Raw genomic sequence first — 19,275 nt, 5'->3', positions numbered from 1 at the left:
CCCGCAATCACAGGACCTCTGCAGCACCAGCTCTGTCAGAAGGCAGACCCGCAACTTAGGCCTGCATGCATCACCTCACTCCATTGTAGCTCTGACCACCATAAAGCCTGTTCTGAGGAGGCCACCTGTAGCACTTACCCAGTCAGCTGCAGCCGGGGCACTCAAACCCAGACTGAGAACAAATGAACTGACCATTAGGATCAAGCATTGGGGCATTATTGTTGGTTGGTCTGCACAGTATAGCTCCACATTAATTAACAGTGATGAGCTCTTTCAATATAAGCATTCTCCTGCTTCCTTATTAGTACAGTAACACTTGCTTACTGCAGCACAACACCAATAAGAGAAAAGCAGAAATCTAATTCTGATATCTGAGCTGAGCAAACAATGTGCAGAGCTACACAGGCAATATTTGACAGTCAAAACCAAGGAATCTTTGAAACACATTCTTTTTCTCCCTGATCTAAAAAATTTCCTTCAATATTAAACTCATGAAAGCAACAAAACAGATCTTTTTAACCAGTCATTACTTTCAGATCCTCTCACATACTCCATCTTTTGCTTTGTGTCTTTTTATTACAACAGGGCTCTTACTTTCAGCAGCTTGGAGCAACCACAGCGTTGGTGTGGAGACCCAAACCCTCTGCAGGAAGGTCCAGGATTTCATCCCGCGGTGTAGCTGCTGCAGCACAAACATTCCACTCCCACTCAGTTTACACCAGCAAATGTTAGGCTTGGTTCGAACAAGAAGATCAAAAAAGTAACTCCATAAAAGAAACAGTACAAAATCCTGCGCTAGTTACAGATTACTGAACAAGCTGCATTGCATGATGAAGAGAGGACTAACAATAGTTAGAGGAGCATTATCCAGTCTGAATCAGCAGCTCAGAAGTCACAAGCAAGGACTAGCCATACACAAAAGCAAGCTGTACCAGAGACTAGGAAAGACTACATATGACATAAAGAGATACCTAGAAGACCCAGAAAGACCCTGGGTCCTGGCATGAGGGGGGTAATACTGGAGACACCTCTCTGACAGAAATTTCAGCTGCTTTACCCATCCTACCAGTGGTCTGGGCTACCAATGACTGTAGACGTTGGAGAATTTAGCCTTGCAAGGGTCAAACCCTGTACACTGTGTGCAGGGAAGGTGATTAAATTTCTTCTATCTGAAGGCTGTATCTCAGCATAAAATGATGTTGATTGTGCTTTTTTGTGCTTTGAAACTGAATTAAACTGAGCATAAAAGCATTACTCACAGGTAAAGTCATCAGAATCTAGCCCTGATGATATGGTACATTCAATGGTTGTATCTTTGGCTTGTAATAAACACAGTTTGCATTAATTTTATCCATTTTAGGGAGATGGTAACAAGTCAGAGCACAGAAAGCATTAGAAGAAAAGCCGATTCTAATGCTTGCAGGCTGCTCCTGCAAGGGTTTGATTTCCAGGTCTACCTTTGCTCCACAATCAGCAGCAGGGATTGCTGATTATACAGAGAAACTATGTGCAAAGCACTGCCCAAGATTCAAGGAAAACACTTACTTTTTCCTAATCTCTCTCTTTTAGAGCAGTATCAAGTGTTAAAGGCAGCCCCAGCAGGTAATTGCACTCCAGCAGAAACTATGTTCTATGCAAGTTGGAAGACTTTCCCTTCCACCACTCCCTCATTTCTGCAGACAACATTTTGCACCCAGTGGCAGCGTTCATGGGCTGAGGATTACCCAAAGTTTTTCACTAGGGGACCTTGCAAAGGACACAGATTTCCATCTGGCGCTCAGGTGACCAGGCTTGGGAGCATGAGAGCCCAGGGTTCCTGGGGGTACCAGCTCCTAGCAGGGAGGGCATTTAGAAAGGCACATGGCAACAGTCAGCAACACCTAAGTCACCAGGCAGCCTATTCCCACCTCTAGCAGGACCTGTAACCCTGCATTTGTCTTCTTTTCCAAATGACAGAGAGACTTCATCAACTCAAAGGCTGAAAGGACATAGGGCCGTGTCCTGTAAATGCTCCATGCAACACGCATTAACACTTCACACACACACATGTAATGCAGACTTTCCCCAAGACACATTTCAATCAATTACGCTACGGCAAATAACAATGAGCCTCTTGCAGTTATTTTTCTACTTACTAATGCACCCACAAAACATATTTTAAATATTAACCATCTGGGCATTTGCCACTTCCATTCTTATTGTAAGGGGCTGCATATTTACAAACGTGTCTGCAAGAATCAATCTACCGACTAAAAATATTCAACAGTCCAGGGATAAAAATTCATCTCTATATATTGTCATAGCTGAGTTCAGGTGCAGTTCTGGAAGCCTGGTCACAATCACACTTTAAAAATACACGCTAGAGAAATACTTCTAGTTACCATAATCATCAAGTTTGTAAATATGAGTAGCAGCACAAGGTGAAAAGACAGAAAGCTGCTAGAGGCCAAAAACCTGAGATTTGTGTCAAAGGCTTAGCAATGGACTTGAATATGCATCTTTTAGTGCGCATTGTCAAAGCTCCTCTAGACCAACACTGACCAATAATCACTCTTTGATAAGTGCTCTCCAGCCTAAGAGAACCAGATGATAATGCTCAAAGACTAACAAATTGCACTTAATTAGCCTCCTTGCTGGAAGTCTCAACAAGATGACAACAGACTAAGAAGAGAGCAAAGCACAAACAGCACTACATGGCTGCCCTGTTGTACTTGTTCCAGTTAATGAGTTCATCCTCATCATCTGCCTGTTGACTTCTACCGGCTCCTAATTCACTGGGACGGCCAGGAACACCAGAAGAATGGGACATCCCAGGCCAAGCACACAAGAGGTGAAAGTATCTGCCACAGACAGCTTCACGTACAAGTCACAACATGGTACACTAGGCAAACCGCAGAGCGACCCATTAACATTGCTGGGAGATAACCGATCCACAAAACCCTACCAGAGGCTTCTTCTCCCCACCTATGGAAGGCCAGCAGCAAAGAAACAAGACTGGGAAGCCAGAAAGGGAGAGCCTACAACCAACACTGCTGCTTCACTAGCTATGCCACAGAGTCCGCCTGAGCCACACTCACCCCCAGCATTGACTGACAGTGGGTCTCCATGGGTTTGGTTGTGGTACCCAGGAGCAGGACAGACACAGCCTGCCACAAGAGTACAAGCTACAGCCCTGCTCCCCTCCACCCCGTTTTCAGACACATTTCCCAACCTACAAAACCCTCCAAACCCTTCATTCCTCCAAACACAGGTCTCTGCTGTCAGGTCAGAAACACAGGTGGACAGCTTCGTGGGCCCATGCTTGCCTCGGCCAGCAGCACCTCTCACCCTCTGGGCAGCCCGTGCCCTCTAAGAGCCAGGGTGCCCCTCATAGGCTGGGGGTAACCCTCACAGCCCCCGCCTGTCACGGACTAAGGTGCCCCTCATGGCTAGCTGGCTGTAAACCCTCACGGGCCAGGGCAACCCTCGCGGCTGCTGCCCGCCCTTCTGCCCTCACAGCCGCCCCACTGGGCGAGCCCGGGCGCTGAGGCCGCGGTGGCTGTGAGCGGGACCGCCGCCCCCACCTCGCCGCAGAAAATGCAAGTCAGCGGGCGGCTCCGCGGCCGAGCAGCGCCGCTCAAAAGTTTCGGGGGAGGCTCCGGGGCCGGCAGGCGCGGGCGGCGGCCCGCCGCGGGCGAGGGGCGGGAGCGGAGCTGGCAGCCGGGCCCCGGCGCCGCGGGTGCAGCGCTGCCGGTCTCACCTCCTTCTGGCGCGGGTCCTGCGGGTAGACGTCGGGCGGCCCCAGGCGCGGCCGCTTGAGCGGTCTGTGCTCATAGCTGAGGAGCCCGAAGGCGGCCATGATCGCTCATGTTCGCCGGCGCAGCGGGCGGGCGCTGGAGCGGACTCCCTACTCCAGGGAGCAGCACTCGGCGGTTCGCCCCCCGCCGCGCCGGGGGCGGGCTACGCGGCTGCGGACGGCCGCGGGGGTGGCGTGCCGCGGCCCACTCCTCCCCGCTCCCCTTCGCTAGGCAGGTGCCGACAGGGCCGCCCGAGCCTTCACACAGCTGCACAGCGGCAGCCCCCGCGCTGCTCACCGCACCAGGGTGATGACGGGGCCGAACGCCGCACCGTAGGCTGCGGCCGACAACCCCCGAGCTGCCCCGGGGGAACGGCGAGGAGGGGCTGGGCGCAGGGGGGCAGCACTGCCCACCCGGCCTGGTAGAGGGGAGGCGCCGGGCAGTCCTCTGCGGGGAGCGGAGCGGTTGGACGCTCTCCCTGAGAGCCGTTTAGCGGCAGGATGCGGCACCGGCGTGTCCACCCTGTCTATCGTCTGTCCCCTTCCTTAATACCGTTCATTTTAGCGGGTACATAATTCACTAGGTGAAAGAACCGCCCGCTGCGGGCGCGGCCGGCCCTCCCACCTCCCGGTGGCGAGGGGACCATGGCCCAGGAGAGGCGGCTTGGTCCCGCTCGGCTCCCGCCCCCCCTCTCCGCCGCTCTAAGGCGCAGCCCGCAACTCGGATTCCCAGAAGGAGCTTCAAGTCCCGAGTACTCTGGCTTCAGAGGAGAAGGGTGCAGCAGAGCCTCACCAGTTTTCACCCACCCATCTCCCCGGGCACAGGGCTGAGGAGCAAAGGGCACGCGTTCCCTCCTCCTATACTGCCTGGGGTCTGAGAGATCCCGATCCCGCTCCCATGGGTACCAAAACACTGTGGAGAGGCACTGTGCTGGTCGATCGGCAGTGATCATGTCCCTTTGGGATACAGCCTTGGGTGGCCATTGGGAGAGTCACTTGGACCATCTTCCATAAGCTGCACCTCCCGTCACAGGGCAAAGGGGAGACTCTGCTCCGTGGTTCCCAAAGGATGCTCACAGGGGTCAGTACCTACCACCCAAGAGGACCCACCAATCCCAGTGGATCAGCCAAGCACAGGAAACACGATGTCAACAGAGGCTGCAGTTTCTGATTAATGAATCTTAAAGCTTTAGAGTTCCTCCTTTTTCCACCGTGCAGGTGGATGTCTGTACTTGCCTATCTGCCTGCCCTACCAGGGCATGGCTGCAGTCTCACAGCCTGCAGTTATTGCTCTGCTACAGAGAACACATTTCTCCCTCAGTATAGGTGCCGTATCCTTAGGTACAGGAGCGGAAGGTGCATTCTGCATTAACACTACAGCAAGCAACCATGAACACCTTCTTTTTCTCTCCTTTTTACCCCTTACTTGTCCCAGACTCCTTGTGCTGCATCTCTGGGACAGTACAAACACGAGCTACTTTGGAAGTACCAGATTTGATGTTTGCAATTAAGTATAAATAAGATTAACAGCAGCACTCTACAAATGAGTTTATGTTCAAATTTAGCATGGACAAGAGCAGGAAATACAGGCAAACCACATTTCTTTGTCTCTAAGCAATTCTCTAATCAAACCATAGATAACTTGAGCTGAGGCTGAACATCTATTGCAATAGCAATAACGTATGATAGTAATGCCCTACACTGACTCATAATTGTTAAATCTGTGCCACTTTTGGTACGGAATTGCTTTTCATGCATGCTGCTGTGTTGCTCGCTAAAGGCAAGGATCAACAAGCCTGAGATTTCCAAACTTTAACATCCAACTCTGAGCTGCCTTCCTTGGCAGGTTTATCCGATGTTTGTATGTGATCCAAGGGCATGCTCAAAAGACCAGTTGTGTTTATCAGCTCTTTTTCTTTGCTCTGCAAGTAGATAAAACTGCTTTAGAGCTTTTCACAAGTTCCACTGGCATGCTAGATCAGTGTTGCGATCCCTGTCTTTGGAAAGATTAATATAATGCATATTTTAAGGTAGTATCATTATATTTTATTCCCAAGATTTTGTCAAATGCATCTGGATATATTTGAACACACAGATCCCAGGGTTTTGGTTTGTTTGTGGGTTTTTTTGGTTTTGTTTGTTTGTTGGTGGGATTTTTTGTTGTTTTTTTTGTTTGGGTTGGATTTTTTTGTTTTTTGGTTTTTTATTTTTGTCATGCAGAATGATCTGACAATCTCGGACATTATTGGGTTATTTACTAATGGATAATTATTTGCCTCACATGCTTTAGAAGAGGGAAGATGTTACAAAAAGATGACAAAATTTCATTGAAGGATATCTTATTTCCTAAAACTGCCAGTCTTTAATGTCAGAGAGCATGAGCTTTTTTCCCTATACTTGTTTGATAAACATAGTGGGCTAGATACCAGGAAATACTATTTTAACCACCCAGAAAGCAACACTGTATTACTGTGCAAACACAAAGAGATCCTGTCAGATCCTTCCTTAATGTTCACTGCAGAATTGACAGCTAGAGTTAGAAAGGGACTTGTACCATCTGACAAGGCATACATACTGAATTGTTTTCAAAGAAATGCAGTCAGAACCTATAACTGACAATAACTGTTCCAAATAAACGTTACCTCAGGGCAAACTCCAAGGCAATTTTCCACTGTAACATCTAGCTTGTCTGTGCATGGCACTATCTCTAGCCTGATTTCATCTCTGCTTACTTCACATCACCAGCATTGCCTCCCCTACCACAAGATTCAGCGAAGCCCTCTTGGTGCCGACTGCTCCTGCTTCACCATCTTTGCTTTCCCGAGGGATTCTGAAACATTTTAACTCATTCATAAAACGATGTATTTTTCCATGGCATAAACTACTGTTCCATACAAACAGGCTACCAGAAAGCTGACTCTTGAAAAAAGTAGCACCAAAACAGATAAATGCAATTATTCCTCCCCCCCCTCCCCCCATCACATTCTTCCTAGGACATCGTCACTTTTACAGGCATATCTTCAAGTCTGTTCCTTTTGCTGCTGTTGTGCTGGTAATAATCATACAGAAATATTATAGTCCTTCAGGGAACAATAAATGCATTCCATTCAAGTATTCAAAATTATCTTTAAAAGTTAGCATTTTCCCAAACCTGTATGTATTCAGCACTGTGCACGTGCAAGCTCTGTGGCAACAGACCCCAGTGATACCGCAGTGTGCCATCTTTTGTTTATGTATGATGATCACATCATGAACCACAAAAAAAAAGTCATTTGTCTGTTTTGTCTGTACACAGCCTTGTTCATTTTAATTCCAAGGTCATCTGAAAACCTCTAGTTAAACCAGATTCAGTTTTTAAGCCTAACCGATATAATACCCTTAAATCACTTAAAGAGTATTCCTGCAATGGATATGCATCCAGTTAAACCACTTTCTAAATTGATCTGGTTAGGGAAAAAAAAAACAAAACAAAACAAAACAAACCTTGTGTTTGCTGAAATCACTGGCAGTCAGTTGGTTGATGCAGACACCTGTGCTCCTAGTCCTAACTGAGGCCCCAACAGTGCCACACTCCAGGGGATGGGTTATTTTGTGCCCATGACTGGCTTATGTGAAGAGCAAGGCCGGGCCCCCCCCAGGGTTGCCCCTCCTGCATGAACCACAGGGAGACAGCATGCTGCAAGCATGGGGTTACAATGGGGGTCTTCTGTAAAGAAGTAAGAGAAAATGTGGTTGTGTATATTTGAAACCTGAACTTAAATGCCTGTCTGAACATCCTACACACCACAGCCAAAACAATGCAATATATTAACAGACATTCTGCCTTTGCCAGGGAATGCTGTGACAGGGAAAAGCAAGTGCCCAAATGCAACCAAATACTGCAGAGGGGCCTCCTAGCTTAATGCGTTAACTGTGCTATTGCATTAGGAACAAACATCCACAAAAAAAGAAAAACACCCAAAAAAATAAAAATAGCAGAGCAGCTCAGCATTACTAGCTTTAGAGGAAAACGTGGGAAAACAAAACTCTCTGAAAACTTCCTTTTCCAAGATAATCAGATGCGGCAGCCAAACCTGTCTCTGAGATCCCCCCGTTTACCCTATTAGGCAGGGGGCTGGAAAGAGCAGAGCACTCGTCAAATTACAGAGATCTGTCATCTTAAACCCTTGTTATCAAATGACAGAAGGCACTGAAACATTCTACAAACGACTCTGTTTTCCAGCTTGTTTTACAAGATCAGTGCACAAGCTAAAGCCATACAGAAGGGAACAAGGAAGAAGAACCTTTATAGCATCTTCCAGGAAGTGTGTGCATTGTAGAGGTCTGCAGCTGAAGCTCTCCAAGGAGAGAGCTCTAGCTGTGAGCAGGGCTGGCTGGGTGCCTGGTCTCTCATTGGGAAGCTTGGCTGTTTGTCGGGCTGATGAAGAACTTGTCGCTGCCTTGCTGAAAGCTGCATCCCTTGGAGGACTCACACACCACCATGCCAGCCCAGCAGAAGAAAATTATCTTTTCCATAGCTGGGGTGCTGAGCTTTGCTTGTGCGCTGGGGACAGCGGCAGCCATCAGCACTCAGCTGTGGGTTAAGGGGACGATACTCTGCAAGACTGGAGCCCTGCTCGTCAACGCCACTGGCCAGGAGCTGGAGAAGTTCATTGGCGAAATCCAGTATGGGCTTCTGTATGGCGAGCGTGTGAGACAGTGTGGGCTCGGGGGGAGACCTTTCCAGTTTTCATGTGAGTAATAATAGCATTTGAATTATTTAGCACCACACTGCTGACAGCTAGGGGAGCAGAGAGATGCTGCCCCAGCATCCTCTTGCTCACACAGAGCCTAATGACCACAAAATATGCTAAAGCAAATGCTGCTGTTAGTGTTCTGATCTTCAGGTACAAATAACTTATTTTCTGATACTAGTAAAGTCACACTCAGATTTTCAAACAATCTAATTTTCAGTTACACAGATGTCTATAGTGCAAGGCTTATACTAATACTTTAAAGAAGAGTATTCCTGGTTTTCAGTTAATCTCTTTCATCTTCCTGTGTATGTGTGTCAGTATTATGTCCTCTGTGCCATCATGAAAGAACGAACTAATCTAGCAGAATCTCATGAAAGAGTTAGGGCATAGATACACTCAGGTGCTGTTGAGGAACAAAGCAGCTGTATTAACTGGAGGAGCTGCTGGTTGATGCTAGCTGACATGTAGTCAGCAGTTCTGCAAGTCAAACTTGGTATCTGACATGCAGAATTTTATCAGAGATTGTTAGCAATGGTTTTATTTTACATATAATATAATGTATTCATCTTCAAGCATAAGATTAACAACAAAACAGTCAAATATAGTTTGTACATAGCAGCACATTAAACTGTTAATAACAACCGTTTGTTCTAGTACAGTACACAACCTGAAGTTACTACAGAACAGTTTAGAAGCATTCTGCTAAAACAGCACCAATAAATTGCTAATATGAGTCATTTAAGGCAAGCTAATGTTACCAGATTAGGTATCAAATTATTTATTATATAATATTTTTCCAAAGTAGTAGACCAAATTAATTTGCTATTAAAATTTTCCATCTCTAATTAAATTCCACTGCTAGTGTATTTATACAGATGAAGTTCTCTCCATCACTTTGTTTGCCACCACAGTGTGCAGATACTTGGCTATAGGCTGGGGTGAATTTTCAGAGGGGCAACTAAATCCCGAGGAATTAGTTTTCTGCTGTAGGTGAAATTGCTGTGAACTACAGCTGACAAAGCCACTAGCGATCAGCAGCTCTGTGACTGCCATTTGTATGCGTTCCATACAGCAGTTCTTATTGGCTTGGTGCACAAGGCAGGACTAAACCCAGCCACCCAGGTAGCCCCCACACCAGAACAGCCACAGGTGAGAGCTCACTAGCTTCCCTTTCTAATAATTTTCTTTCCACATATTTGTTATTTAGATATTTGTAAACCATTTCATTGATGTGCTTTGCATTCAGGCTCTCATATGTGCATTTCATCTTGTTACGGCTGAACTATTTTAATATATTGCTAGTGTGATTGTAGCAGTCATTTCAAAAGAATTTTAATTTTGTGGGCAGTGTGAATTAATATTGCAGGTGCAAGAGAGAATACGAATGCACTGCTTATTTGTGATGATTTAATAATATCAATCATCATGTATTTTTAAACATCTCACAATGCTACATACAGGTAAGCCCTGGATCTGTGAAACTACTGCAGAGTGTTTTCAACCAGAAGTGCCCCAGGAGTATAGAGTTTGTTCTCACTATGGGCATACACTTTCTATCTACATTCACAGAAGGCTCATGTAACCAAGTTTTCCCATGCTTTCATTCACAAGTATATTTTTAAATAAGCATATAAACACAAACATGGAGAAGTTTGTGTTTATAAGAAATAACGTGAAGTATTTGATTACAGCTAAGCAGCCCACTTTGGAATGGTAAAAAAAAAAAAAAAAAAAATGCACAAACCCTGACTGTTCATACAGGACTGCAGAATCCTACTGCAGAGCACAATGTTAAAAATTAATTTCTTTAATATGAGTGCCAAACGTACATATTCAGAGAACTTCAAGGCTTTCAAAAGTTGCATAAAGGAGATTAAAAGAATAATTAAGTCTAGTAAATAGCACTGCTCTCATTTTCAGACAGAGAAAATGATGCTTGAAGCACACGCTTTCATGCCTGTTCCCAGGATCTGGGATCAAGGCTGGATTTAACTTCATGCTGGAGACCCCTCGAGTCAGAAGTGTAGCTGCTGACAAGCCTGTGATGTAGCAATGTCCTTCCCCAGAGAGAGCAGCCTTGCTCCCCACATCCTGGGTCACCGGGAAGCAGCAGACGATCACCTGCAGCAGCAGAGCTGGCAAGGCTGAAGCACTGGGCTCAGAAACACAGCCGCAGGGCCTTGGCCCACCTAAAACTGAAGCCAAGCTTATTTATTGGAGCATTCTTTTACCTTTTACTCTCCTTCCATACACAACAAGTATTAACAGTGAGATATTTCAGTAAGTCTTACAACATTACAAGCCCATCCTGTCAGTCTCATTTGCCTGCACTGGTATCCTTTATATAGCACTTTGAAAAGGTAACACAACAAGGTGATCTTTGGCATTGTCTGTATGTTCAATGAGACCTCTTACAGCTTAAATAATTTCACAAGCCCAGTTGTACTGATCATGATGCTCCACTGGGCAGGCTTTGCCTCCACAGGCTTTTGCTGACAGCTGAGGGTGGAAGCATTGCTGTCCTCATAACTTGTTCTCAGATCATCTTTCATTTTATTTAGATTAAAAAGCAAATACAACAAATAGGATTTATATTTAGAAACAGTGATTGGGTGGATAGCAAAATATGCTTCTACTGGAAACATTCACTTCAGAGACCACTTAATGGAAGAGCTGGTCCACATTCCCTGGGGCCACAGCAGACCTGGCCAGGCACAGGCAGCATGCTCAGGAACTCCCTGGGAGTGTCCCAAAAAGCAGAGCAACCCAATACAATATACACATGCATAGTGCAATGCACTGAAGTGCACTTTACCATGTCTAAGAAAAGGCATGGAAAATAGACTAGATGATTTAGTTCTCTGTTTGCTCCCATTAAATGTTCCCCTCTGACCACTATATCTCTTTTAATTGTAAAATGAATTTGCTCTGCCAGCAAACCCAGTTCAGCTGAGGAAAGCCTTCTGCTTCATTTGCTCTTGCTGATTCTCATCAGTTTCTGGGTCAGCAGTTCATTTTCTAAAGGTCGTTGGCATGCATACCTGACGCAATTTCATTCATTATAATGAAGGAACATTTTTCTTTCTAGAAAACATAGCTGCTGGAATTAATTTTTCCTGATATGTCACATAATATTTTAATGGCAAACAACTATAAATGAAGGTGCCAAGGGAAAGATTCAGTACAATGCAGCAAAGTGTTTTTCTTAAAACAAAGAAAAATTGTTAAATACAGTTTTTCATGTTCTCCCAAAACATCAGGTGGCATTGTAAGAACTAACACCATTCCTCGTAGAAATTCTGCTCAGGCAGGGACTTTTCAGCCTTTTTGTTAGCTAGCCGAAATGGTACAACTGTAAAATTGTACCTTATACCACATTAATAGTGTAAGTGCCTCTTATGTTTATAAATCCATTAAATATGTAATATAAAGTTCAATAAACACAACATATATATATGTTTTTATATATATAGTTTCTAAAGTATGATTTGTGTTTTATTAGAATGAGATAAGGAATTTAAGTACCAGTGGCCAGACTGGACAATAGGTAGTTGTCCTGGGTTCAGCAGTAGCAGTCGTTTTTCTCCTCCTTGGTAGCTGGTGCAGTGCAGTGTTTTGACTTTCGGCTCAGGAACAGAGCTGATAACAATGATGTTTTGGTTTGGCCAAGGACTTTGTGAGCCTCATGCTCTGCCAGGGAGGAGGGGAAGCCAGGAGGAAGCAGAGACAGGACACCTGACCCAAACTGACCAAAGAGGTATTCCATACCACAGCACGTCATGCCCAGGAGGTAACTGGGAGTGAGCCGGAAGGGCTGGGAGACGGCGGGGTTGGAGGAGGTATGGGTCTCTTGGTCAGGCTGGGGGGCAAGCTGGTGGTGAGGTGATGTATTCTCTTCCCTTGTTATTTCCTTTATCATTATTATTAGTGGTGGTATCAGTAGTGATTTGTGTTATACCTTAGTTACTAAACTGTTCTTATCTCAACCCGGGGGAGCACTCAAAAAGAACAAGCTGTCTGACTGGGTTTAAACCACGACAGTTCTTTTTGGCGCCCAACGTGGGGCACAAACCCACGACCCTGAGATTAAGAGTCTCATGCTCTACCAACTGAGCTAGCCGGGCTGTCAGACAGCTTGTTCACTCACTTCTCCCCCTTCTTGCCCTCACCCTACTCCCAGTGGGTGAGAGAGGAGAATCGAAAGAATGCAACTCCCACAGGTTGAGATAAGAACAGTTTAGTAACTAAGGTATAACACAAATCACTACTGATACCACCAGTGATAATAATGATAAAGGAAATAACAAGGGAAGAGAATACATCACCTCACCACCAGCCAACCGATAACTCGACCCCCAGCCCGACCAAGCACCGACCCATACCTCCTCCAACCCCGCCGTCTCCCAGCCCTTCCGGCTCACTCCCAGTTACATCCTGGGCATGACGTGCTGTGGTATGGAATACCTCTTTGGTCAGTTTGGGTCAGGTGTCCTGTCTCTGCTTCCTCCTGGCTTTCCCTCCTCCCTGGCAGAGCATGAACCTCATAAAGTCCTTGCCCAAACCAAAACATCATTGTTATCAGCTCTGTTCCCGAGCCGAAAGTCAAAACACTGCACTGCACCAGCTACCAAGGAGGAGAAAAATGACTGCTACTGCTGAACCCAGGACATTAGTCATCAGTAACCCTGTGCCTGGTGAGGGTCCTTGGGCCATTGTCCTCCATGAGCACTTGGTGCCTCTCTCTGCTCCCAACTGCCACCACCAATAATGCAAAAGGTGATATTTAACATGGGTTAAAGAACAGTTTGTAAATATTTGCTTCAATTTCCCTTTTGTTTAACCAGGCAGATAAATGAGCTTGACACTATCTTACCTGCTTCACCATGTTCACTGCATGGCAAGCTGCAGAATTGTTTGCTGGTAAACATTTTACGACGTAAAGTAATTTATGCGAGACTTTTTTCAGTCTCAGCATATTACAGCTACAGTGAAGCAGTGCCAAGGCGTTATTACCCCCACTTTAATTGTGCCCCTGTGGATCACGAGCAGTTAAGTGTTTTTAATGATTCCTTCTAAAATACCCATTGTTGCCAAACAAAAATGAATGATTAAAAATTATTCTGTCATACTGAGCCTGATTGACTATCCCCTCGTGCCCAGCTAAGTAGGATCACATTTTGAAAGAGTAGCTAAAAAGATGTATAAAAATGTCTAAAATAAAGCATTCTTAAATCTTCATATAAATAGTGGCACATAGCGGGGACCCAGCATAGCCCTCAGTCCATCAGGCACCAGTCGCTGACTCCAAAAGCAAAGATGCCTATTCCATTTGGATACTGCTCCCCACTGCTGCAGTCACAAGCCTCTCTGTAGGCTTTTATGGGGCAGCAACTAGGAAAAAAAAAGAGATAGTGACAAATGCAGCTGATGAAAAAGTGTCCAGCTTTTGGAAACTTAAAATCATACAGCATGTGGTAAAAGCATTGCATTAACTGTGTAACACATGCAGTACTCACAGCTTTCCTGCAGACAACTGGCATCTCGCCTGATGGCAAGGCATAGCACTGGCTTTCACATCTGTACCCTCATTTTACGTGTTCTCTCTTATTTTGTCTCAGTAACCCGTTTTTTTATTGTAAGATTTCTCTATTTCTTCTTATTGATTTACCATCTTACCTTTTTGGCCTTGGGTTTCTAGACACAAAACATTCCACAAGTGTTTTATTTGGGGAAATACAGAGGAGAAAATTTTGATTTTAGAAAATGTGCTTATTCTCTCAAAATCTCATTCAGATAGTTTATTGCAAATAACTCTTGGGTAAACTTTATCAGTTTCTCCCTCTTTAGTATCATATTTCATTTTAAGAATAATTGAAGATATTAATGTATGTACATAATATATAGAAGAGATATGAAATGTATCTCTTCTGTTTTTAAGGATTTTTATCAAAAATACTTTTTCTCTTTTCTAAAATTAGAAAATTGCCAAAGGCTAGGAGCTAAGAAACCCCTGATCCTTTTAGGTGTCTATGTGTCTCTGGCAATAACTGTTGGTGGATTTTCACAGGGAGCCTCTGTACAATAAACAACTTCACATGTTACCTTCCCTGGATAGCGAACATTCCTGGAACCTTGAGCATCTCCCACCCACATGTAGTACACAACACATTTAACCTTCCAGTATGTTGGCATTGCAGCTCTACTAATGATAACAAAACATAGACCTTTTAACTTACAGATTGTTTGCTTAAGGTTTTCAGAAAACACCCACATATTCTTTGGGTATAAACATGACAAACCAACACTGAATATTTGTATTAATCGAAGTGGTGGAATCCCTGCTCTGAAATAGGAAGGCAATCAGCATCCCAGCCAGGAGCAACTCTTTGCTTCCCTCGCAGATGAAGGGACAAGCCCTAACATCTGTGTGCTTGAGGCACATGAGATGTAAGCAAACAGCACACACTACTTCAAACCAACAATGTTTGAGGCGGATGGCATCCCGCACCATGTACAGGGGAAAAGGGTGAACAGGGAATTACCCTTGGGAAGGGAAGGAGAGGCCTTCCCTAAACTGGTCTCTGTCTCCTGGCCAGTCTACAATTCTGAGCTTCACAAAATGCTTCTGCCTCCACACATCCATGAAAACCTGTTTCTAGTAACTTCATTTTCATCTTCAGTTACATTTCAAAGAGCACAACTTAAAATAATTACTACAAAGCAGTAAGAAATTCCTGGCCTGACTCTGAAACAACTTTGCTTAATGTGTATAATGACATTTTGTTCATTTTGTTTTTAGTTTTTCCAGATTTGCTCAAAATTATCCCTGCAAGTATCCATGTTAGTGTCATTCTCTTCTGTATAGTACTGATCATCTTTGCTCTGGTGGGAGCAGGTTTCTTCATGTTCAATGCTTTTGGCAGCCCATATGAAACTCTGCATGGTCCTGTTGGGTTGTACCTCTGGAGCTTCATAGCATGTAAGTACCACCCCACCCTTGGCCTACCAGGCTGGTGCTGGTCCATGTGTGCCACTTATAATGGCCAATTATTGACATATAAGAGCAATATTACAAACCATGGCTGCATTGACTTCAAACTGGCAAAAAAAAAGCTAGGCAGGAAAATAAATGATTTAGCTGTATCAAAACATGTTTTTTCCAAATTGGAGTTAAGAGATAAAATGCTGAAAACCTCAGCAAGGGCAGGCAGCCACAGGAAGCATGGCAGGCAGCCTGGACACCTCTGGCCCTTCTGCATAGGCTGCCAGAAAAAGGGGATGGTGCCCACAAACCCCATGGACCCAGAGGTGTGGCCGCATCTTGGATCCACAGCATATGGTCAGAACTGGGAAGAGCACCAGAGAGGGGGAAGAGAGAAAAAAAAAAAAAAAGGTGAAAAAAAGTCAGAGATGCACCTGCTCACATTCACCTTGATGGGAGGTTTTCAGCTGGGTAAGCAAGATCACCACTTACACCAGCAAGATTTTCCCAAGGAAGGAAGGGACTGAAAAGCAGAGAGAGAGAGACTGAGAGCAACTAGCTGTAAAAGTAGTGTCTGAAAAACACTGCCAGAAGGAATAACAGACCGTCCCAGTCCCTCTGTCACTGAGAGAGGGTAAAGCCCATTCTCTGCATTGCTGGCTTGGCTGACAAGATGACTTACAATTACTTTACGAGATATGACATATTACAATCATAATTTGATACAGGACTTAGGTACATATTTAATTTTAAACACAATGAGCAGGTTAAAGCTGAAAAAGAGCACAGATGCTTTGCTGGATCAGGGCCCTAAAGCAGCCATGCTAAATATTGCTGGTCCTAAGCCAACTTCAATTTAAAAAGCTTACCAATTTCAATAGCTGTTCACTTGGATTCCCACTAAGTTATAGTGGCCATAACAACACTATCAACATAGTATTTGGTTGTGACATACAACATGTGGCCTTGTCAAGATAATTAACACCTCCCCCTCTTTTTCAGGTTCCTGTGGGTGTCTCATTATGATTCTATTCTCGTCAGAAGTGAAAATCCACCACCTTTCAGAGAAAATCGCTAATTTCAAAGAGGGAAATTTTATATTCAAGACTCACACTGAAAAGTTTGCAAATTCATTCTGGATCATCCTGGTTTGCTCCCTGTTGCAATTTCTGAATGGCTTGCTAATACGATTTGCTGGATTTGAATTTCCCTTTTCAAAATCAAAAGATTCAGGGACCATCACTGGAGCAGCTGACCTGATGTATTAGAATTACATCATTTAAAAACATTTCAAGCAAAGCGGTCCATCACTATGATATTCAACAGCCACCAGATATAATAACTTTTAAAATATTTCTTTAGAGCTAGCAATTTACAAGTGAAGGATTCAAACAAACATCAATATGGCATATGCAATAAAGAAAAGTCATGCTATTTGGTAATCTAGATCAAAACACTTTCTCTTTCTTAAGGTAAGACTTTACCAAGACATTTGCCTTTTTTTTACCAGTAAGATCTTTGAAAAGTAGTTGGCGTGAAGAAAACCAGGAACACCAATAGCATTGAACTAGATCTGGAAACTAAAATAAATGGGTTGCAAATAGAGGCACACCAGCAGCAACACTGCTATCACCAGCAGCAGTTCTGCCCTTTAGCCCTTGTGAAGGTACAGATGCAGTGGTTACCGCACACTCCCCATGTTGCACTACGCACTCCCTAAGCCCCAGTCAATATAAGGAACCCTGCCCAGAAAATAGCCCTACAATCCGTCTCTCATTAAACAATACAAATAAACATAGCCAAGACCTTTGGCAAAGAGCAGCAATGGAGTAACACAACAGACAGGCTTACAAGGCATGCTACAGCTCAGCAGAGACTGACAAAGAAACAAGTGAGGTTCTGTACTTCAGGGCATGCAGGAAGCCAAACTGGATGAATGCACCAGCCCTTGCACCCTTAAACTTCTGCAAGTCAGTTGAAGCAATCAGACTGCTCATCCCAGGTACAGCTAAGCCATCCCAGTCATAGATACATCAAAAGAGCATTATACCACCAAACACTACCTCCATGGGACTATGTGGGTACTTTGGAGATGAGTCACTCCTTGCAGGATACAGAAACAACATCTAGAGCAGACAGAAGTGGAGGTACCCAAACTAAGAGCCTCTGTCCAAGCTGCCCATTTATCTGCAAGAGCTGCAGCTCCTGCACAGCTGTGGGTGAGGAGCAATCCCACCCTGCATCTGCCCCAGCACCTGTGGAGATGGTCATCCTCCAGATCATGTTGGGATTCACATCACAAAACCATATGCTTTGATGACCTTACTGACTTCTCTGTCATCTCTTGTACTTTTACTATGAATATCAAAACATTGTTGGGGTTTCTCGGTGAAAGGTTTGTCAACTACACCCGTACTTCCCAAACCCTTTCACAAAGAAGCTCTGCCTCCGCATGTGGTACCATATCTCCCTAGATTTTAACAACATGTAAGGGCTACTGCAACATTTTAAATAATTTTCTTCTGATTTATATGCATATTCTTCTCAATGTATCTTCTTAAAGCATAAAATATAATACATCTCATGGTATTGTTTATTATATAGCAAATAATGAAGAGTAATGTTTCATCCTTCTTGTTTCTTATGTTTCATGAAGTGCTCTGCTTGGCAGCAGTCAGCAGTGTATGGGATCAGACACACAGGCTGCTCATATGTGTGTGTCTTTCTGAGTGATACTTGCAAGTCCTTGAAGAAGCTGGTTTGTATGTCTAAAATGTAGAACTGCCCAGACCTGCCTCAGCACAGAAGATAAACCTGTTCTCGTCCCTTTTGCTGTGCAGGAGAGAGCAGGGGTTCAGGAGTTTTCACAGGGGATCACTTTTCCCAAAGAGCCCGGCTCCACTGCTCCCCCCATGTCCCACCCCACTCACAAACCTGAGGCCAGCTGTTATATTTATCCATATCCATTTCCAAAGGCAAACATAAAAACTTCTTACTGGCAAAATAAAACTGAGGCGATATTTGTGTGTTTGACCTGCTGAAAGTAACGTTTAAGGTGAGTATGACCTGCTCAGCTTGTGCTTCTGGGTGAGCACCAGCATGTGCCCTGTAATCAGCGGAAGAAGTTTTACCGTTTAATTTCTACTACCATAGTTCATGATCAAATAAATAAATAAATAAATTTATAGCAAAGGGAAAAATATCTAAATATATTTTGAAGATTCTTGAAAAAACAGATATTTTCATATCCTAATAAAAAGTTAGTAGGCACATGCATCTGTATGTGTGCCTGCATGCAGTTTGCATATATACAAATACAAACATATATAATATATATATTGGTGTATGCATACAAGTGTTTCTAACAGGCTTAGACTACTAGCCCACTATGCTGGTGTAGGGGTGAACACCAAACACTGAAACTCAGAGACCCCCAGTCGGTGCCTTCTCCCAGACTGAAAGAGAACAAACCACGAGATTTCCATGACCCTGGCAGCAGGAAAATGGGCCTGACCCATACCCCTAAATGCCAGTCTTGCTACCGGAAGCGAGAGAAGTCAGAGGAACATCAGTGCATAGGTTTCGCCTTGTCTTGTCTCTCCAGTGAATTTGCTCAACTTTACAGACATCTCCTAAGTCGGATTTTTTTTTTTTTTTCCTTGAGCTAGACACTTCCCACCCAGCCCTCACAGCCCAGACCCCATCCTGCTTCTGATCAGCCTGCACAGGGGGAGCTGCAACCCTGCAGCTGGAAAATCCCTCCCTGCTCCTGCACCAAGACC

At 44.5% G+C, this 19,275-nt stretch overlaps 2 protein-coding genes and 1 non-coding gene across 19 annotated transcripts in view; 1 reads left to right on the top strand and 2 right to left on the bottom strand.

Moving 5' to 3' along the window:
* MED12L (mediator complex subunit 12L) overlaps window positions 1-4,263 on the bottom strand; it is a 152,681-nt gene extending 148,418 nt beyond the window's left edge. For 7 of the 17 annotated variants that reach the window (XR_009961656.1, XR_009961658.1, XR_009961660.1 and 4 more), the window contains exon 1: window positions 3,740-4,260. Coding sequence is in view for 10 of the 17 variants with exons in the window: in XM_062603019.1 (XP_062459003.1) it covers window positions 3,740-3,838 (99 nt within the window). In the remaining 7 variants the exon portion in view is untranslated. Of the gene's footprint in view, window positions 1-3,739 lie in introns of all 17 variants that reach the window. The other 10 variants (XR_009961659.1, XM_062603024.1, XR_009961662.1 and 7 more) reach the window with 6 other exon arrangements.
* A 3,435-nt stretch (window positions 4,264-7,698) lies between these two features.
* CLRN1 (clarin 1) lies at window positions 7,699-16,813 on the top strand. Its single transcript, XM_062603039.1, has 3 exons — window positions 7,699-8,508; window positions 15,311-15,490; window positions 16,496-16,813. The coding sequence occupies exons 1-3, from the start codon at window positions 8,256-8,258 to the stop codon at window positions 16,759-16,761; spliced, it is 699 nt and encodes a 232-aa protein (XP_062459023.1). The 5' UTR covers window positions 7,699-8,255; the 3' UTR covers window positions 16,762-16,813.
* Window positions 12,563-12,635, bottom strand: TRNAK-CUU (transfer RNA lysine (anticodon CUU)). The gene has a single exon. It is a non-coding gene; the product is annotated as a tRNA-Lys (tRNA).
* Window positions 16,814-19,275: the final 2,462 nt, after the last annotated feature.

This window comes from Pezoporus occidentalis, unplaced genomic scaffold, assembly GCF_034315485.1.
Source record: "Pezoporus occidentalis ecotype Australia unplaced genomic scaffold, CSIRO_AGI_Poc_V1 ctg8, whole genome shotgun sequence".
NCBI classification, from domain to species: Eukaryota; Metazoa; Chordata; class Aves; order Psittaciformes; family Psittacidae; genus Pezoporus; species Pezoporus occidentalis.
The sequence above is the reverse complement of the archived record's forward strand: the minus strand, read 5'-3'. Positions and strand labels throughout refer to the sequence as shown.